The 22,949-nt window shown below is 39.4% G+C and overlaps 1 protein-coding gene across 1 annotated transcript; it reads right to left on the bottom strand.

Moving 5' to 3' along the window:
• Nucleotides 1-5,932: 5,932 nt before the first annotated feature.
• Nucleotides 5,933-8,923, bottom strand: LOC145073425 (putative receptor protein kinase ZmPK1). The gene has a single exon (XM_079019974.1). The coding sequence runs from the start codon at nucleotides 8,723-8,725 to the stop codon at nucleotides 6,338-6,340; it is 2,388 nt and encodes a 795-aa protein (XP_078876100.1). The 5' UTR covers nucleotides 8,726-8,923; the 3' UTR covers nucleotides 5,933-6,337.
• Nucleotides 8,924-22,949: the final 14,026 nt, after the last annotated feature.

Below are 22,949 nucleotides of genomic sequence, written 5' to 3'. Positions count from 1 at the left end.
TTTCAGGCAATATCAAATATTTCACACACAAACATATATTTAAAACTTTAATCAATACTTGTATTAAAATCATGTTCATGAAAGGTATTATGCACTCACTTGTTAAAGTGATTACTCCAAACTCGGGCAACTTTTCGCTTCCAACAACTCTATTTTCCTTCGACGAAACCTAATATCATTACCGCTAGATTTTAATCTAATATTTATAGCGACTATTTACGAGCGACATTGTTTTATAAATGTTAAACATTACTTCTCAACCACTATGTACAGACAGGGGCAGACATGAAACACCGGAGGGCATAACCATTTTGGGATTATAACATTTCTGAAATCCAACAACCCTATGCGACCCTTCAAACCTGATTCCCCGTACCGCGAGTAGTTAAAAGATATTGTAATAAAACTTTACATTTTATAATACGTAGCACATATATTGTTTATAGGTTCATAATAACGAATTAAGACTATAAATATAAGTTACACTGAAAACAGAATAGTGTAGCTTAACTTACCAGGTTTTCAACGAAACCGGAAAATTACACAACCAAAACTTTGACTCTAAAAACTTCTTTCGTCGGCTTTTTGACGACTAGAAGTTTCTCTATTGCACCCTAAAACTAGAAGAAATTGAACAAGAAAGAAAGAAAGATTCTATAGAGAGTTTAAAGGAATGGTGTAAGAAAATATGAAAAAATCAACCTTTATTTATAGGGGTTTGATCATAGAGTAGGCCATAAGTTTCGTCCATATCTTCCGTGTACGAGCTCCATTTTCTACTTTCATTATATCCACGCATTGGTATTTACGAGTACTACACATTTCATTTAGACCCCGTCGGCTAATTCTTATTCTATCTCAAATTTACAAATATGTATCGAATTTATCGCGCTCGAAGAGTAAGGACTAAGTTTCGTCCATATCTTTAACATACAAGCTCTATTCTCGACGTTCTTTATATCCACGTGTTGGTATTTACGAGTACTATGACTTTCATTTAGACTCCATCAACTAATTCTCATTCTATCTCATATTTACAAATCTGTATCGAATTTGTCGCGCTCAAAGAGTAGGGACTAAGTTTCGTCCATATCTTTCGCATACGAGCTCCGTTTTTTACTGTCTTTATATTGTTGATCTCCTCTTAATGATATATTTAATTCTCGTTTAGATTGTTTTTGCTAAAAATCGACCGAACTAAAATCTAATTTCCGGACTGTGCACTACTATGTTAAATCTTAGAAAAATCATAACTTCTTCATACGAAGCCAGATTTGGACGTTATTTTTGTGCACGCTCTTGGTTTAAAATATACTATGACTTTCATTTAGATCGATAAGGCTAAAAAGTATTTTACCATAAATTCAATTTTTACGATTCCCGGTGTTGTGCCGATTTTGTCACAAAACTTCGACAGGTCATAACTTCTTTGTTATAAGTGAGATTTCAGTGTTCTTTATATGTATGAAATCCTTGTTACATATACTATAAATATTTTAAGATTATTTATCCTAAATAATATTTTATCAAAAAATCATTTTTGACGTTTATTGTCTCTAAATTGACTAGCCCGAATCTGCGAGCTTTACAATTATCTCCCCTTTATGATGATTACATCTCGGAATCATCAACAAAACAGGGCTTTTATAATGACTCCATATGTTATCTTTTCATCCTAGGTAATAATCGTAACTCTTATGTCATTTCAAATGAGTATCTATCTCTTGGACTTCTTGACTATTGGGGGTGCTCAATCTTGGATCTGCTCTTCGTACTATGTTGGATTTTCAATCGTAACCTTTGAGTTACAAACTCAATCTTTATTGAAGACTTGTTATTCTTCTTAACATACTTAACTTAAGTCTTAAGATAAGTTTTTTTACTTCGATTACCATAATAGACCGATGAGTTATGTTCTAATGACCTTTCATCGTATGATCCAATGCTTAGACTCAGGTCTTTTAGAGCTAAATTCCATAATGGAAGATACCCTCCTTCATGTTCTAATGTGATATAATCACATTCTAGCATGTATCACTTCTAACTACAAGCTTCTTACTTTCACAGTGATTGCGATATTTCTATTGATCGCTTCGATTATCTTTTACTTCAGTCTTCTGGATTAATTCATATGCTACATCGATCTTGGTTCTCTGAACCACATAAAATATATATCTTAGTCGGACACGATATGATATGACCACTAGGGTCAGAATAATAATCATATTCTTAGTCATTACCAAAATGATGGGAACGACAGACATGAACAAAACAAAGTCAATTACTAGCGCCTTTGTAACCTTGTGACTTTCCCTGATCCAAGTGCGAGTCATGTGCTTCCGGTAGTATAGGCCTCTACTATCTTTCACACCTACTCATACTTGTCCCAAGAATTGCCTCGTGGTTCTTTAAGTTATTATCAAAAAAACAATTTTAACACATACAAATGTGTCCAGACAATCATAAAAATTTCCCTTGACTCTACTAGGACTCCCTCAATGCGTATCTTAAATCATCAACTCATCTTCAACCCGGTTGGTGGTGGAAACGCCAAACGATGGGACAACTTCAGGAATTACACTAATCGAAGGTGTACTTCGGACGTACCGTACTCCTCTAGACGTACTATTATTTTATCAGACGTATTCTAAAGGTAAGATACCAATCTTTCGATATCTTCTGATAGGTATCATTTGCTATCGTAATCCTTCTCACTTCCTCCATTTTCTCAATCCGCTACGAGACCTTATCATGTCGTTCCATACACCGTAATAGTTGTTCAAGACGAGAAATTTAACATGGAGAAGGTTTAGACGCATAATCCTCCTTATTACTCTGAAAAGTTACATGTCAGTTCTAATATCGTAGTTAAACGTATAGAAATCTGAACACATAAAATTTCCAGATCCAGTCGGCAACAAACCATAGATACGATCAAATAATAGCATCATAAAGCATCACAAATCATTTAGCACATAAAAGCATTTTAGGCATCTTCCCTAGATAAGCTAGTGCTTATGTCTATTCAGGTGTACTACCTAAAATATATCAGACACACTCTGCACGATCATCGCTTAGAATTCTAGGTTTAAGTCTATAAATTTCCTAACATTCCTAGTTCGCTTAAACTAATGCTCTGATACCAATTGTGACAACCCCAAATTCACAAAATTTACTTATGCTTATTTGAAAATTAGAATATTCATTTTAAAGAATGATATTGCGAAATTTGTTCCCAGAAAACATGATAAATATATTATCAAAGCATTTTTGAAGAAATGTATTTTGTTTTTATTAAAACTTTGGGATGTCATCGTCATTACAGAAACATAAGCATAAACAGACCTTACATTCATTTACACTAGTGATTTACATCTCCTTTAATCTCTCAGTGTAATGTAGCTTCGTATCGACACCTGTGATACAAATAAACTGAGTGAGGTAGGTTGGAAAACCTGGTGAGTACATAGGGATTTCAATACCACAATGTTATATCATATATATATATATATATATATATATATATATATATATTAGAACTTACAATATATACAATTTCACCTCATATAAGCAATTTTATTCCACCCCGTCGATCCTCATGACGACACGATCTATACTCTCAGATCTAAAATTAACCTTTTTACCTAATCCATACTCCCGGATCGAGTATATCTAATCCATGATCTCGGATCAATAACTATGTTCATTCCATACTCTCGTGATCGGGCGAAGATCCTTGAGAGAGAAATCGGCTTTTCTCTAATTCGAAATGTAACTAATGAATCCAAAATGGCTAAGAACCATATATATACTTCTGGGGTTTTTGGCAGAAAATATTTTATTCAAACATGTTCTAATATCAATGAGCTTTGGAAAAACAGACTTGCACAATACTCTAGTGCAACCTCTCTCCTGATATATCCTTAAGTGTAAATCCTGAAATGCTCAAACTTATCCCAAAAGTTTGAAAGTTAGCAGAACGGATTTGACTTCGCTTGTTGTGGATGGTTTTACAGAATGGAAACTCTTGGGTTGTCACAATTTAGCTCCGATCACCCCATTCTATTAAAAATATCAAAATAAATGAATGCAAGTGTAAACATAAAAAAATTATATAAGTTTTTTTTTTGTCTAAATAAGAAGTAAACATATGAAAGAGATAAAAGTATTTAGTACACTAAGGTTGGGGGAGAGGTGTCAAGTGCACCGAGCTCCACCTCAACCAAAAACCATTTTCTTCTTTGCAATGCCAAACAGGAGAGCGAAAGAAGAGATTGTCGAGTAGGGAAGAAGAAAGGAGAAGAGAGAAGAGTAACTCGGCAGAAACCCACCCAGTTTGGCCACCTAACTTGACATGCCGAGTTTGGCCACCGAACTCGGGATGTCGAGTTCGTGGTACAGTGTTTGCCGAGTCCAGGTAGGATTTGCCGAGGGTTGCCGACCCCCATTCTGTCAAGCCTAAAAGTAAAAATACATACCTTTAAGAATATAGGAGTACGGAACCTAGAAAAGAATCGGCGGACATTTGTTTTCCCTTGTTCAGACTCTAGTTTCTCCTCCACCTATTTAAATTTAAGAAGCATTAAAATAGGTTTCATTATGATATTAGTGAATAATGATGCCTACAAAATCCTTATTTGGTATTCGTTAACCCCAAACTTATACATTGAATAATTACTTTTATGTTGTTTTGACCAAAAAAAAGGCATACTTCTTTCATCTCCTTCTTCTGGGATGCTTTTGAATTTGATCTTCAAGCAATATAAAACAACCGCAACCCAAAAAAGGCATAAAGAACTGCATCATAAGGATAAAATAAATTAAATGTATGTCTGAAAAGTGTTGTATACATAAAGTCTGTTTCTTTTCTATACTAAATAAATTGTCTTAATGTGACTAAATGATGATTTTACCCTTAACTACCAACAAAATTAATTCACAATGTTCATCACTTTTACCCATTAAGTCATTCTATCCAGATTAACTAAAAAAGAAACCGCCCATGTACAGTTTGACCATAGTGGTTTGCCCCAATTATGGACAATTAAAATGACTTGTAATATTTTGTAACTAATAAAACCATGGTGCATAATTGTCGAGCATGCTGGACAATTAAAAGGACTTGTAATATCTTGGAAACGATCCACCCCACCACCATTGTCCAGCCTACCAGTAAAACCCTAATGATTTAAAATGTCACTGCTATCCACCCCACCATCCACCCTTTCCTTTTATTCTTTATCAGGGTTCATCATCGGCATCTTCATCTCCGATCACCACCATCACTTGTACATAGTTGCATCTTATTGAACAATAAGAGGAACTAAGTGCATTTGATTGTATCTGTGTGTTGAATTTATCAATCTAGTAATTGCACCCAAAAATCACAAGGAACTCACCCCAGAAATCGCACCCACAAATTAAATCATAGTCATGCAATCAAACAATGGTCTGCAGTCAGATCAATTGATATGGAACTTAAAGCGAAGCTTCCTCATCATATTCCTCTCTTTATCAGTAGGTTCGCAACGATGAAATGGGTATCGATTGAAATAATGAGCACTAAATAGGTTTAGCATAAATTGAAAGTCAAGAGGCCAAAACCATGAAAGTAGTTTTGTTGGTTTTGTCGATGAAGATGAATGGAATGAAGATATTGTGCGATGAAAACGAACTGTGGTCTTAGTTCAGACACTAACTACACAAGAAAATGAAAATATATATTCGATCCGCGTCAAAAAAAAGTTAGGGATCGAATATGTGACGTTTTTTAAACCACATAGACCATTATGCAATTTTGTTTAAATTAAAGGAAAACAAAAGGCTTGAGCCATGTGCATTATTAAATATTATTAAACAAAGTATACAACGGTACAAAAAAAACATTTTAAAACAATGGAATTATATTACTAAACAAACACTAGGAAAAAACTAGAAGCAAAAACATTATATATCATAAATTGAAAATGAAAAACAACACCAACCATCCCAGTTTAACGAGAGAACCAACGCCTATGCGCTTAATCCAGTTAAAATACATTACATCACAATTCACAAGCCAAAAATGAATAACAACACCAACTCTCCAAGTTAATATAACTAATTGATGGATGTCTCTAAAAAATGTTGAGGGTTCAAACCCCAATATAAATTAGAAGTAAAATAATGGGTGCTCTTATTAAGACCCACAACATCTTTATTATAAATCAACCTATGTAACTATTTATAATCATTTTTTTAAGAAAACAATGTAAATTAACCCGATAAAAATACATTAAAAACTATATAGGATACCTTCATGGAACCTAAAAATAATGGGCGTGTATTAACGTATAGACTAGGACTCGCAATCAATTAGATCTTGAACAACTGAATCCATTGTAGGCCTTTTATTTCTGTCTTCCTCCACACAACTTATACCAATCTCAACAAGTTTTGCAGCTTGCTTCCTACTAAACAACCCTCCCAACCTCGAATCAACCATCTCTTCAGTCCATGACTCCATTTCTTCTCCTTGAAGCTTCGTTTTCATCACCCTTACAAGCCTCATAAGCTCCGTTTCTTCCTCTTCCCCTTCCTGAACAACAATATTAGAAAGTCGAATTCCCCTTGTCATTTCTAAAACCACAACCCCATAGCTGTACACATCAACTTTTGCTGTAATAGGAAGGTTGCTTGCCCATTCTGGAGCCATATATCCTTTTGTTCCTCTAATCCTAGTAAACTCCGACCTTTGAACACCTCTCTGAGACAACTTCGCCAGACCAAAATCTGCAATCTTTGCTTCAAACGACTCATCTAAAAGAATGTTTTCTGGCTTAACATCACAATGAATCACCCATTCTAGGCATTCATGGTGTAAATAAGCCAAACCTTTTGCTATGCCTACGGCAACTTTGAACCTTTCATTCCATTGAAGAAAACTCGTGGAGAACAATCTCTGGTCAAGAGAAAGATTTTCCACATACTCATACACCAGAAGTCTGTGTCGTTTGTGTGAACAGAATCCCCACATTCTTACTAAATTCATGTGATTGATTTTACCGATTGTGCTCACTTCTACCCAAAACTCTCCACCTTCGCTCACATCTCCTAACCTTTTCACAGCCACCACCCTTTCATCTTCCAGAACCCCTTTATACACAGTCCCTGAGCCTCCTCTCCCTATTTCCACCTTAAAGTTTTGTGTCGCCTTCACCAATTCTTGATAAGTAAACCCCCTAAACTGACCTGATACCATACGATACCCCTCTTCTAGGTTAGTTAGGAGGGCATTCTTTCTATAAAAAAGCCACCACCCTATCAAGATAACAAAAGCTTCAGCCACACCAATAGCTATAGCGAAGGAGTAAAGATAAACCCATTTCACCTTTGTGCCAGATGGTTCATACATAGATTGAGAACCCACCATGACTGTGACCTCTACACACGTGGTGTTACTGTTAGCACTAGTAAGAGTTGAGACAGATTCTCTTGTTTCCATGTCAATTGGTACTTTCAAGTAGATGCTTCCTGGGAAATTAGGAGACCTGAAACCGTTGAAAAGAGCACTTTTAATAAAGCATAATCCTGCACCTGTTATCCTGTAACTAAATGCTATACATCTACAATCTCCCAAGCAGATGTCCTTACAAGCATCCAACGTAATGGGTGTGAAGTAATCTAAATCAAAGCCATAGTAATCTGTATACGGCACTTCCAAAAATCCAAACTTTGTTGAGTTTGAACAGGTTGTATTGAAAGTAGGCTTACAACCCTGACTTAAATCAGTAGGGTTAGTCCATTGGTGATTGGGTGGACATAAACATTCCGATTGTAGTACTCCGTTATCACATATTCCATTCCTCCCACAGATTCCGTGAACACTACATGGTTGTGCAATAGCTTGCCATGAAATCGACCATAATCCAGTTGACTCGTTCAAGCTATAGAATCTGAGATTACCATCATAGTCCATGGTTAACCTCCTTCTGATCCCAAAACCCCTATCTAAAGCACTAAACTGCCACCGATCGCTCGACCTAAATTCACCAAAATCATCAAAGGCTGCGATTCTGCTGCTGTTATATGAAGTTCTTCCGTAAGACCAGACATTAAATCCAGGATCAGGACTCGGCCAGTACACACTTGATATTTCTGGGCCATCGTAAGTCAGTGTTAAAACGTTAATACTGTTATAGCTCAAAACAAAATACCCAGATTCAAAACTTCCTCTTCTCAAAGCAGATATCAAGCTTGTGCTCTTTGTTAGCGTTTGAGAAGGCAAAAGAGTATCAGTTGGATAATCAAAACTTTGCCAAAGAATCTGACCTTTTTGGTTCTTCAATACCAGATTACCTGTATTCAGCAGCACTGCTCTATTTACATCTGTTGAGGTTGTGTTTGTTTCCCACACGACCATGCCACCCACATCTGTCAAAACCATGGCCCCATTTCCCCGAAATGTCATTTTTGATCCACGGCCATTGACAGGTGTGTTGCGGTTTGCAGTCCAAACCACAGTTCGGTCTTTGGAGTTTGTGAACCAGATTGCAAACCAATAAGCGTTGCTTTGGAAGCCATAGAAGCCACATGTATAAGTGCTGTCTGGCGACCTTATGACGTCTGAACTATCATCAACAGATAGAGAGGAACCCCTCTGAAGATGATCATGAATGTTCTGTGAAGATGAAGATTTTAGCGAGAAACAGAAGAGGAGGAGGAGAAGGGATATTTCTCTCATCATTTGCTGTTTACGATTTCCTGAAGCCAGGATGTGAACATTATATAAATGGGTTTATCAAGCTTTAGAATGCTTTGTTTTGGGGTTTTTACATTCCATATTGACCAAGAATGGACTACCTCAGTCGTTTTATATTGTAAAATGAAAGACGCTTTATAAATCTATAATTTAGTTGGTTGTTTTTTTCAAACAGCAATCGGATCAAAAGCAGGAAAGCAATGGGTACAAGGTTGCTACTTGTTTGCTTCCGTAATCTGTGAGTCGTTAATTAATTTATAATTTTAATATAGTTGGAATTATATTAATACAAAGTTGGTCAAAAACTTTTGGCACGTTTGTCCAAGTCAGTACTTAACCCGCCACGTTTTAATATATGAAACACGAAAGATTAGCTCAAGGAATTACTAATAATAGCCCTTATATTTCCACACCATTTTTACATCTAACAATTGATAGAATACATTAATAGTCACACTTTAGTGCATAATTTTGCATACATGAAGACCACAAGCCTCACCTATCGCTTGACAATAACAGGGGCATTGAGTGGTACAACTTGGTAAATTCCTATAAGGGTAAAGGGTGTGGTTTTACCAATGGAAAATGTGTGCACATAAACACCATATAAGCATTTGTATTTTTTAATAATTTTTGCCTATGATAATGGTATGGTAATTTTTTTACCTATGAAAATGAAAATGAAAATGAAAATATATATATATATATATATATATATATATATATATATATATATATATATATATATATAAGTTTATAAATGACCAATCAAAAGGCACAATGGAAACAAAATTTACCACCGGTGGAAGAACACCGGCGGCAAAATACCGCATGTAAAAAAAGAGATAAGGGGCCGGCAAAAAATACCAAAATACCGTCTAGTCTAACTAAGTCCAAGAATCAATAGAAAAATAAACTATTGTTTCACATCTAGATAAAATATATCTTCTTATATTAATCTTCCTATCTAATAAATGAATAGAGTTAATATTATTATGTCATGTGTCAAACTATTAAATTAGTATTACGCCACGTGTAACACCTAAATTCAAATTCAAAATAGTCTATAATCAATTCCATATATTATTTGATACAATTTTCGTTGAAACGTAAAAGTAATTTGGAAAGTAATAAATGATCCTCCCTAATAAATGAAAATAATTTTGCCACATGTCACTCTCTCATTAACTTGGACACATGTCATTTTTTGGTATTTTTGAATAAATGTTTTTTCCATGTGTCATTTTCTTATTGTTTATCTTTTTTTAATTAACACATCTTATTTAAACCTCAATTATTAATTGCCTTATTTGAAATGAAAATAGTAATTAAATTACAATATTACAACTCATATTATTGAATATGTTTCATTTTAAATTCAAATTTTAAATTTTAAATTTAAATAAATTTTTGTTTAAACTTTTATATTTAATTTTTTTTGTTTTATCCAACCCGTATAACATACGGGTCTCACAACTAGTAAGATAATAAGATAACACAAGAGAATTTTCGTTCTTATAGAGGAACAACAAATATATTATCCTTATTTTAAGATAATTACCAAGTTAGCAATGTCGATTTTCCAAGTTTGTAATACATATAATTGGAAAATTTCAAATTTACTTTAATAATAATTATAACTTCAATGTCCAACCTAATTTACTATTATTTTGATTGGGAACAAAACTTCAAACTCGAATCTTTAATGATATTTTTTTTTATAATATTTGAAACATCTATATTTATAAATTAATAAATTTTATCTTATCTTTGTTCAATTATAATCTTATGATTTATTAATATTTTTTTTTCTTTCTTATCCGTGGTATCCACGTGTTTTAACCTAGTTATATTAATAAAAGAATAGTTTTTGTTGTACCCATGTCATTCTTTTAAAATTTTATATTTAATGTTTGTCGCGTGTTAATATATCTGAGTTGTTCTAAGAGTTTGTCACGTCTCACGTATCAGTATATTTAATACAATAATACAATCCTTTAATTTAATAAAGTATTGAATTACCATTATATCTTCTGTTAATACCATAATTATATCCGGTTATTTTACTATTTAACTTACGATTTACGATTTATACAATCCATGAATATTAGGCATATAATTAATTCACATATAATATCAAATTTAAAAAATTAAACATATTTACGACATAAATATATGATCGTCTTTCTTTTTTAAATCACTGCTTCTATTTTCTATGTAACTATATCACGTATATAAGGGGATTTTAATTTTCCTTTTTTTTATCACGTTAAATAAGGAGGTTTTTATTCTACGATAATATAAACCATCAGAATTTTCTTTATCATTCTTCATCTCAAGTTGTATTCTTTTCAATCGACGATAACTTCTGCAAGTGATTCATAAACACAAGCATATGTCTTAGCGTATTCTTTTCTTCTTCTTTAATCTTTAAAAATTGTTAATCAACTATTTCTTATACTATTTGTAAACAAATAATCATTTTTTAGTTTAAACCAAATGGATGAAAACATGTTTTGAAAAAGTAGCAACACATAGTAGTCAAAATTATTCGAGAACATAAAATAATTTATATTGCATAGTTGTTAACATAATTTCAACTTTGTACGCATACTTTGAATTAACTTAATTAATATAACTATTCTTTTTTTGGACATCCATCAAAATGTACATAATATGCAAAGTATACAAGTCGTTACTATGTTTTTCCATAACTTTATTTGATTAAAATTTCGATGTACCTACTAAACAGAATGTCAAATGTCTTTTGTGATCTTTTACTTCTTGTGCGATGGTATTACAAAAATAGGATTTTACTTTTTTCTATTTTACTTATCAAAATTATTATAGTTATTCGATACTAAACAGAAAATAGAATTTCTTTCAGGTAGTTGTCCATACCTATGAGGACTCCATCCTACTTTCCTGTTTACATATCCAAGACTCCATCCTGATTTTCTGTTTATTTATACTACCATTTTATATTGACTACATATTTATAATTTCATTTTACATTTCTCAATTATCATATATTGTAGATTGTAGATATAGATGTTAATACTTAGTTTTATTTATTTGTTAACCAATATTTTTATTTATGTCTTGCATTGACTACATATTTGTGATTTCATTTTACTTCTAATGTTGTGTAAAGAAGATGTTAAAAAAAATGTAAATAGTTTGTAGAAGTTTATTTCTTCTAACATCTTTGATTATTATTTGTAATCAAACTTTATTGTTAATTTTTATTTGTAATTTCTTATTTTTTTCATATATGTTTATTTCAACAACTTAATTTTCTAATTTCTCATTTACTAATTTTCATTTTCTTCACTCATTCTGGTTGTTTTTTATAATTAATTTAATATTTCATTATATAATATCATTATTTTTTCATTAGTTCGCAAATAAAATTTGTTTTATATATCTTGAAAAATAATTTCTCGTATTTATTTAAATTAATGGTTTATAAATTTACATAAATAAGAAAATATAAATATCTTAACTAATAATTTATTTAAAATTTTGGTTAATAATTATGATTTTTTTACTGTAAAAGATTAATTAATTTTGTAACTGTGGTTCTCATGAATTATAACCTAGTAACCAATATTATGCAAGGTTCTAAAAAGTTCGTCATGGCTCCGCCATGGCGCGCCACGGCTCCAAGGCTTGCACCTGCCGCCAAGCTTTGCCAAAATGCCGCCTTAACTCATGTATGTGTATAAAAACGAATAATAGTTGAAAATACATATAAAAACATTAATTATATAGAAAATTCTCGCCTTAAGTCACGCTCACGTCTTACGTTATTTAGAACCTTGATATTATGAATCAAATAGAATACTAATATATTCATATTAATATTTAAATGGGTATTTTTATGTTTTAAATGATTTAAAAAATATATAAAGGGACTGTTTATGTGTTAGTGAGATTATCTTTTGAATTTTTTTATGTTATATTAATGTAAAAATTAGTTATAAAGTCGGAATGTGACAATTTAAAGATTAGTTAACATTGCATTACTAGCATGGATGATTTAATTGACTATTGATAGCCTAACAATAACAACTTCTGTAGTATTGTCTTTTTCATATTGGACGTGTCATGAAAAATATCAATAAAAATAAAGTGATAAGGAGATCCATGATGTATATGTAGCATGATGGAACATCAGCCTCCGGCAAGTCTTCTGGTCTTCTGCTACGGCGGAGATCTGCAAGTCACCATCAGAGAGACGCGTTAGAGCCGCCCCAAGGACTGTGCCCCGGGAGCGGGCTCCGACGGTCAAGTTAGATCAGCTAGAAGATCTGAGATGGTCCTCCATAGCTGGAGAGAACCATCTTGGTGCTAGTGGTGGTGTATGGCGGCGGCGGGTGGCGGCTGAGCCACCCAGCCGGAGTATAGTGGCGGCTTAGCCATGGGGGAAGAGTCTAGGGGAAGCTCCCCCTCCATGGAGGAGGTACAGTTCATTATATAGGGGACAATTAGGTCAAGGGGAATTAGGTCAGGCCTTGGGCCATCCCAATTCAGGCCCAGCTAGCAAGGAGTTGGGTGAGGCCGCCCGGAGGCGCCGGGCGGGGCTGGCGGGCGCGCACCAGGAGAGGATGGCAAGGGAGTGCCAGGCGGGGGAACGCCTGGCCGAGCCGGCAGGAGAGTCCCCAGCAGGGCTGGCAAGGGAGTCCCCAGCAAGGCTGGCAAGGGAGCGCCAGGCAAGGCTGGTAGGAGCGCGCCATGCCAGGCTGGTGCGCTAGAGCGGTCTGGGTCATGCCAGTGGACCATATCCCATCAAGTCCCCTCAGTCTGATGGTATTGGTACACGGCCAATGACATCGGACTGGACTTAGTCATATAAACCAACAGGAGAGTCCACAGCGAGGCTGGCAAGGGAGTCCCCAGCAAGGTTGGCAGGAGAACGCCAGGAAAGGCTAGCGGGAGCGCGCCAGGCTAGGCTGGCACGCTAGAGCAGTCTGGGCCGTGCTAATGGACCATATATCATCAAGTCCCCCCAGTCTGATGTTATTGGTACGCGGCCAATGACATCGGACTGGACTTAGGCAAATAAACTGTGCGTCGTCAAGTCCCCCTAGTCTGATGCGATTGGGTTGCTGAAAATCGGATCAGACTAGATAAAGCACCAATACAATAAATAATAAAGAGAATGACCGAACCTTGCCCACGAGGGTCGTGGGTTTATGCGATGAGCCAAACGCTGCTTGAGCTGACTTGATACTCCTTCCTTGAGAGGAGTGCGAGCCGGTCGGTGAGATGTAACGTAACTATTGACGCAATCATGCGGACCGAGGCTGCTAAAGAGTGTTACGCGACACTAATGTCGGTGGAATGTCGGACCGGGGTAGCTAAGAAGCGTGAGCTTTCCATTCAGTCCCTGAGACTGTTATCCGACGTGATTGTTGTGGTAGCCATGTGAGATGGGATGTCACCAATAACCATCTACATAGTCTGCATTACGGCATACCAACCCTATTCCCCCCCCCTTTCTTAGAGGAGGCGAGGAATAGATTCTGAGAGCTGGGCAACTAGGTTGCTAGCGAGGGTCACGTAGTAAGACTATTGTCAATAGCCAAACAACAGAATTCTTGAGGAACAGGTAGTGAGGCTATAGGTAGGAAACATGCAGTGAGACTGTTGCCGAGAGCCAGGTAGCAGAGATGCTGCGGGGTACGCGACAAGGCTACAGGTGGGGTTACACAGCAGGACTGTTTCCAAGAGCCAGGAGACAGAGGTGCCGTGGGGTTGTAGGTAATAGGGCCGCTATCAGGATGACCTTCTTGCTGGAGAGTATCCTCACTATAGCAGGTTGTAATGTGGGTAACACTTCATCGATCGTCCAAGCACATGAGAATCATGGTGTGCGAGAAGTTTATGATGCGCGACTTAGGAGAATAGCTTGGGCTTAGCAGCCCATAATCATGGAGATGTTACACGGGGAAAGCATTGCATGGAATGGATCGGTCTTGGCTGTCAGCGATCGTAAGTACATCACGCGGGAAAGCATCGCGTGGAATGGATTGGGCGTGTTGCCATACTGGATTCGGGCTGAAAAGCCAGGCGACTCGAGGCAAGGGTACTAAACCTCGCATGCGGAGCGTGCCGCTATAATGGAGTCGGGCTGAGAAACTAGGTGACTCGAGGCGAGGGTGTTGAACCTCGCATGCGGATCGTGCCGTTATAATGGAGTCGGGCTGAGAAGCCAAGCGACTCGAGGCGAGGGTACTAAACCTCGCATGCGGAGCTTGCCGCTAGAATGGAGTCGGGCTGAGAAGTCAGGCGACTCGAGGCGAGGGTACTAAACCTCGCATGCGGACCTTGCCGCTAGAATGGAGTCAGGCTGAGAAGCCAGACGACTCGAGGTGAGGGTGCTGAACCTCGCATGCGGACCTTGCCGCTATAATGGAGTCGGGCTGAGAAGCAAGGCGACTCGAGGCGAGGGTACCAAACCTCGCATGCGGAGCTTGCCGCTACAATGGAGTCGGGCTGAGAAGCCAGGCGACTCGAGGCGAGGGTACTAAACCTCGCATGTGGAGCTTGCCGCTAGAATAGAGTCGGGCTGAGAAGCCAGGCAACTCGAGGCGAGGGTGCTGAACCTCGCATGACTGGGCGTAACACCCTACCATCTATGTGTCTAGCTCGTGTGACCAGTTTGAGTTAAATCGGAATGGTACCTGATGCTTTGTTGCATCGCTAGTCGTACTAATAAATGATGTCTCGTTGTCTTGGTTGTTTGCGGAGAGCTATGTGGCGGTGCTACTTAGAGCTTGATAGTGTAACTATCGTCAAGTGGTGCGTAGTGAGACCGCCATCAAGAACTGGTCAGCAGGGCCGCTAAGGTCCGGGGAGCGAGCTGCTAGTGATAGGTGGGCAATGCGACCACTGAAAGTTGGGCAACGAGACTACCAAGGGTTGACCAACGGGGCTGAGCTTCCGACTCGAAATATTAATATCACCTGGGGAGTGCACTGTCATCATGGTGTCAGTCCTGCATGTACTTTAACTCTTCCCCTTGGGAATAAAAATCACTTCTACATAGTGTTCTACCAACCCTATTCCCCCCCCCCCCCCCTCTTTACTAGGGGAGGTGACAAATGGGAACAACGGATACATAGTTGCAGGAAATTGGGCGACACAGCTACTGAGAAAAGCTAAGTGACCCAAGTACTATCAAAAACTGGTTAGCGCGGCTGCCGAAAGCTAGGCAGCGCGACTGCTAGTCCAACAACGTAAGTAATGATGGCTAGGTCTTATAGCTGCTGAGCTGGGCCACATCGCTACTGAGAGTCAGTCTGTGCAACTGCTGAGAGCTAAGCAACGAGACTAGCGAGTGCCGGTCAACATGAGTGGTGAGAGTTGATTAGCGAGACTGCCTGAAGTTGGTCAACACAACTGCTGATAGCCGAGCAACACAATTGTTGAGGGCTATTTCGAAATGCTTCACGAGTAGCAGTAGTAGCGTACTACTCTTCCCCCTCCCTTTTTTTTGAAAATGTCGAGCTAGTTAGACTGCATCTTCTTGATTCGGATTTAGTTAAGCTGAATTGGAGCACACGAACATTGCACTGATGATTTTATCTTGCAAAGACGACCTATTTTAATTATTTGAACCAGCCCATCAGCATGAAAAAATGATTTTAGGGAGACCCAACAAGATTGATGGAGCCCAAAATAATATTTCAGTCCCCTAGGCCCAAATCCTTTTTTTTTTTTTTTTTTTTTTTGAAGATGTCGGGTGAGTCGGAGCCGTAGTGCATATTTTGAAAATGAATTTTGTTTAGAGGAATTGTGGCACAAGAACTTTATATTGTTGATCCTCGTCTCATAGAATTAGCCCATCGAAATTAAGAACTGGAGCCCAAAGTGCCAAAATAAATTCAACAGCCCATATGCAAATATGTGAGAAGCCCAAATCATAGTTTTAGCAGTCCATAGCAAGTGACACCCGATGTTGATTTTGTTTGATCCATATAGCACTTTTGGGCCCATCCTAGTTTATTTCCTCAGTTTTGGAAAAAGATTCCTAGATGTGACACTCCCAGAATAAGAGACGCGACTGGAGATGGTGAACCTTTGCCTGATGACGCCACTTAAGTCTCAACTGTTGGAGATGAGATCAGATCAGAGATGGTGAGGGGTTATCGAAAGGTGACAGCGTATCTGAAGTTGGAGCTGCCGTGGCTGGTCTTCAATGAGTGAATGAAGGAGTAGCCATCAATGACTGGTGGCGGATCGAGAAAGCAGGGGTCGGCGATTGATGTTATTGTTGGAGGCTTCTCAGCAAGGTCAGAAGCAATTGGCGATACTCGGGTGACAACCACTGGCAGGCTAATAGACAGCGATGATCAGGAAAAAGAGTTCGTTGATCGCTGTCGGAGGCGCTGCTTGTAATCGTCGGTCGTGACTTTTCCCTCTTCTTCTTCTTCTTCTTTCTCTTTGTTCTTCTCCGGGGTTTAATGGTGCAGCGAAAGTCGGAGCTGCAGGGGATGAGAGCCGAAGTTGAAGATGATGTTGACTAGGTAGAGGCAATCGGTGAGGCTGACATCGGGCGGTGACGGTGGGATCAACGGTGGCTGCTGATGGGGTTGCCGTTGTTGGAGATAACCGGTAGTGTTGGTTTTGTTGGCAGCGACAAATCAAGGGCGGTGTTGTGACTCCGACGAGATGGGATATTATTTGGGGTCGATTCCGGCGACGATTGAATCTTTTGAACGGAGGAGATGGACACTGCGGGGTCGAATGGGTGGCGACTGGAGAGTACTCGCCTGGATCCTGGTGGGGTTGCTCGCAACAGGACAACCTGAGTAGCATTCGACCTTGGTTTGTTAGGTCCATTGGAGACGCCTGGGCGCTGGCTTGAAGGTTGCTGCCAAGGCTGCTTCATCGGACGCCGTTGTCTCGAGATGACCGGTGGCAGGAGGTGGCACAACGGTGACTGGCGATGGCGACGCTCCGGTTGTTGTCGCTGGTGATTCATCAGAAACAAAGAGGCCATTACTCCATTGGAAAGAGAGAAAGCCAAGTGGGGCCCGATTTTTCTTTTGATTTTTGTTGACAACTCTGTCATTTTTCTGTACACCATGCCCCTTTCCCCCTTTTTTTCTTTTTTCGTTTGTATAGCTCATTCTTGTAATATTTTGTACAATAAATATGAGCTGAGCTGTGAAATTTTATCTGTGTATGCATCTTTTCATTTCTTTGGGTAGAAATCGCTTTCTGTCCCTCTTTTTTTTTTTAAAAAAACAACCATTTATTGGAATGGTAAATGAAACATAAATGTAACTTTGAGATGGGTTAAAAATGAGTAAATGGTGTATGAAAAGCATACGAAATTCTCAGACGAGGATTCTAGAAATTTAAGAACATAAAAAAGTTCATTTATTTCTACTTCAAGTTTCAAGACTTCTCCTTCCATCTTTCATCTTTTTTTTTTTTTTTTGAAGGTTTTGTCAAATGTACAAGCTACAAAGCTGTATGTACAAATGGGTGTCACACCATGTAAAAATATGCACGAAAATGCACAACTTGGGAAGGGTTTCCGATGATTTATGAAGAAAATATAAGGTAAAACTCATAAAAAGCTTCTTTTCTTCTCATCTTGCTGAAAAAACCAAGAATAAAAACAAAAACGAATCTAATAAATTAAAAACTTTTCGTTTCTCTTCAGCTTGCTTAACAAGCTATCCAAGCATGAACAAAGAAACATGACAAATTTCCATTTTCTTTCTCTAAACTTCTGAAGAGAAAACATCATAAATACAAACAATGGTGGCTTATAAACTCAAAAACTTGTAAAATTTTCTTTTCTCCCCAACTTGCTAAATGGGTCACTGAAAAGAAAACGAAGCTAATCTGAAATGTCTTTACGAACTTGAAAAATGTTTGAACGAACAAAAACTAGGGTAGATCCAAAGATCTTGTCTTAAAATGAAACAAATCCATAGATCTGAACAAAAACACGAAGCAGATCATGAGATCTTAATGATAGAACACATCAGATCAAGAGATATGAACAAAAACACTACAGATCTTGAGATCTGAGCTTAAATATAAAATAGATCTACAGATTTGAACTGAAAATGGAGTAGATCTTGGCAAGAGCCAAACGGATCTGAACAAAATGATGCTAAACATGAACAGATCTAAACAAACTTGAACTGAAATGCAACAGATCTGAACAGATCTAGGCAAGAACGAGATGATTTCTACTCGTTCGAGTCCGGGATGGCGCCAAATGATGGAACATCAGCCTCCGGCGAGTCTTCTAGTCTTCTGCTGTGGCGGAGATCTGCAAGTCACCATCAGAGAGACACGTTAGAGCCGCCCCAAGGACTGTGCCCCGGGAGCAAGCTCCGACGGTCAAGTTAGATCAGCTAGAAGATTTGAGATGGTGCTCCATAGCTGGAGAGAACCATCTTGGTGCTAGTGGTGGTGTATGGCAGTGGTGGGTGGCGGCTGAGCCACCCGGCCAGAGTATAGTGGCGGCTTAGCCATGGGGGAAGAGTCTAGGGGAAGCTCCCCCTCCATGGAGGAGGTACTGTTCATTATATAGGGGACAATTAGGTCAAGGGGAATTAGGTCAGGCCTTGGGTCATCCCAATTCAGGCCCAGCTAGCAAAGAGTTAGGTGAGGCCGCCCGGAGGCGTCGGGCGGGGCTGGCGGGCGCGCACCAGGAGAGGATGGCAACGGAGTGTCAGGCGGGGGAGCGCCTGGCCGAGCCGACAGGAGAGTCCCCAGCAGGGCTGGAAAGGGAGTCCCCAACAAGGTTGGCAAGGGAGCGCCAGGTAAGGCTGACAGGAGCGCGCCAGGCCAGGCTGGTGCGCTAGAGCAGTCTGGGTCACACCAGTGGACCATATCCCATCATAGCACCTGGTTCCTAGTATGTAAAATTTATCTAAGTGTTTTGCATTTTTAGCCTTGGACTCGGCGAGTTGTAGGCCCGACTCGCCGAGTAGAGACGGGATATGGAACACGTTTAAGTTGGCGACTCGGCGAGTCCCCGCTGTCTGATGAAACCCTAAATTTCAAGGGCTTGCACCCTATTTAAACCCTCTTATCCGCCCCCAAGCTCGCCCCCTTCACCCTCAGAGCTCTCTACTTCGTCCAAGCCTTGTTCCTTGTGAGATTGAAGCATTTTGGTGTGTTTTCTTGAAGATTTTGAGAGGAAAGGAGAGTAGATCAAGAAGAGAAGAAGGAGGCCAGGCATCTTGGTGTTACTTCAGTGATGTCCTTGAGGTATAACTCAGTTTCCCTCTGTTTTCATGCTTATAGTCCCTTATAGCTCCATGAAAGTCCTTCTTGAGCCTTTCCCCAAACTTGGTTGTGTATTAGGGTTTATAATAAGTTGTTTAGCCTCTAGATCTAGGCATAATTGAGCTCCAAGAGCTTGGATCTACTGCCTTTATGGATCCATATTGCATGAAAGCCCTAGATCTACTCTTTTAGTGCATTTTGAGCCCTAAAACCTTCATTGGTGTCTGTTTACACGTAAAGTTGGAAACTTTACGTGTTAATCGAGCCCTAGAAACCCAGAACTATGAAAGGCATGAGTTGGATTCAAGCAAAATCGAGTATATAGTATTTTCATGTGACAGACTCGGCAAGTCGTTCATCGGACTTGGCGACTCGAGTCGTGAGTCCCCGAGTTTTCCCCCTTCTCGTGTTTACGGGGTGGGGTAATGAGTTATGGGGAGTGACTCAGTGAGTCGGAAGCCAGACTCACCCATGAAGGAACTCGGCGAGTCAATGCCCTGACTCGGCGAGTTCAAGGCAATCTTCTTGCCTCAAGAACAGACTCGGCGAGTTGTTCATACAACTCGGCGAGTCTCAGCGTAGCATGTTCTTCGGATGAAGATGAACTCGACGAGTTGTTCATACAACTCGGCGAGTAGGATGAAGGACTATTGGACCTTGGTTTAGAAGGAAAACTCGTCGAGTCGATGCCTAACTCGACGAGTAGAGACGGGATGTTGGTCAATCGAATGGATAGGGACTCGACGAGTTGGCAAGCCAACTCGGCGAGTCGGGTCAACTGGAAGTTGACTTTGACTTTGACTTTGACTCTTGGTTTGGTTAAGGGTAAATGATCATTTTACCCTGAGTTCGTTTAGCAGTATTTGACTGAGTGTTTTGTGGGATTATAGCCGGAGGATTCCCGGGGCAGTAGCAGCAGGAGACAGTCAGTTCCCACACAGATCAACAACTACTTTGAAGTGAGTTACCTTCCAGTAGCGATGGGTCTACGGCCATAATGTCGTCCCTCCAGTAGGAGTTGTATGATAGATGGTTGTCTCTGTGATATTCATCTAAGGTTGCTACTACCTGTGATATGTTTATGTGCTAGTATGATATGATGCTATGTGCTAGTGTCAATAGGGGGATATAGTCCCCAGATTACCGGTCGATAGGGCCGAAGGGGCGGTCGTGCCCAACCATGCTAGATAGATTATGTGATATGTGTTATGTGGTAGTAGTAGGGGGTGAAATAGTCCCCAGTATCCGCTCGAGAGGACCGAAGGGGAGACCAGTACCCAGATATGCTAGTCAGTATCCGGTCGAGAGGACCGAAAGGGAGACCAGCACCCAGATATGCTAGTCAGTATCCGGTCGAGAGGACCGAAGGGGAGACCAGCACCCAGATATGCTAGTCAGTATCCGGTCGAGGGGACCGAAGGCGAGGCTAGCACCCAGATATGCTAGCCAGTATCCGGTCGAGAGGACCGAAGGGGTAGGTCGGGCACCCAGATATGCCTGACAATATATGTATGTTATGTGATTGTTTGGTATGTGGTATGTTGGGGGAACTCACTAAGCTTCGTGCTTACAATTTTCAGTTTTGGTTTCAGGTACCTCTTCTTCGAAGGGGAAGGAGTTGGCGCGGTAGCGGTACATCACATACATGCTTTGTATTCTGCACTATGAGATCTTCCTGGGGATTGCACTCTGACACTATTATGTTTTTATAAATGTTTTTCCAAGACACGCAATATCTTTATAAAACAATATGATCGGTGAATGTTTAATTCCAATATTTTGCTAAGTATATGTTTTAAAAATGAAATTTTTGGCTCGTATTTTTGGGATGTTACAAGTTGGTATCAGAGCCCTGGTTTGAGGGATTCGGACACACCTTCGGGGGTGCCTGAACTCAAATCAGGGGATTAAAAGATTTTAAGAAAGAAAACATTTTCGAAAAAGCTAAGTAAAGAATTTTAAGAAGGAACAAAGTGTGTGATGTATGTGACCGGCCGAGCTCAAGTAAGTATTCCCCAAAGTACCCATATAAGTTTATGTTATGTTTATCAGTTTCAGTAAAACAGCATGCTAGAATAGGACTAAGGATCTAGGAGTGATGCCTTATGTGCCTGCTTTATGTGCTTCAATGTATGAAAACTGCATGCTAGAATTGAGTAGACAGCAGTATGATAGCCTGTTTAGGTTATGCCTGATAGTAGGAGTTTAGCACTGTATGTTAGTTCAGTTTCTCTCTATGAGAACGAATTTGCTTGAGATTGTTCCCTTTGGTCTAAATGTCGCTTGCTTTGTGCTTTGTGGGATTCTGAGTGATGGAAGTTAGCCATTAGGTGAATACGTCACGTCACATGTGATCAGGGTGGAATAATCTTAGAGTGCTGGATTTGGCCCTATTGCGCAGCTCTCGTTTGAGTCTAACCGTTATAGGGGCGAGTCTGTTACTCGAAGGATTATCTGAGCCTCATCACATGTGATGGTGTTTAGGTAATGGCTAATTGTCATTACAAGGAGACCTTCAGCAGCTGAGGACCGGGTAGGGTAGAGTTAGAGATTTTCCTAGGGCAAGCCTAGGATGAGTATAGCAATGATCAGCGGTAGTGAAAGGGACTTGGTGGAGTCAAGGCAGTCCTTGAAGAAGGTACGGATAGATGTGGAAGGTAGTATGGGCCCGTACTACTGAAAGCAGAGGATCCGTACCCGAACCGAGGAAGGCCGAGATAAGACCAGGGAACTTGTAGTAGGTATGATCCCTCCAGAGGTATCAGTATCGCTAACGATTATTATTTATGTATTTCGGAATAGTGGTACTACACTCGAGGCCCGCAGTTGGCAGTACAGGAGAGGGGTCGGGTTCGGGATCGGGTTCCGAGCCAGTAGATGAGGGGCTACGCGAGTTCATCGCGTCAGAGATCACCAGAGGCATCCTTGAGTCGACCCCCAT

This window comes from Lactuca serriola, chromosome 9 (genome assembly GCF_051521515.1).
Source record: "Lactuca serriola cultivar US96UC23 chromosome 9, Lser_US96UC23_V15, whole genome shotgun sequence".
NCBI classification, from domain to species: Eukaryota; Viridiplantae; Streptophyta; class Magnoliopsida; order Asterales; family Asteraceae; genus Lactuca; species Lactuca serriola.
Note: the sequence above shows the minus strand (reverse complement) of the source record. Positions and strands in the feature narration are given on the sequence as shown.

Bases quoted from the DNA above. Each gene is read 5' to 3' on its own strand.
- LOC145073425 (XM_079019974.1), bottom strand. From the start codon at position 8,725: ATGATGAGAGAAATATCCCTTCTCCTCCTCCTCTTCTGTTTCTCGCTA.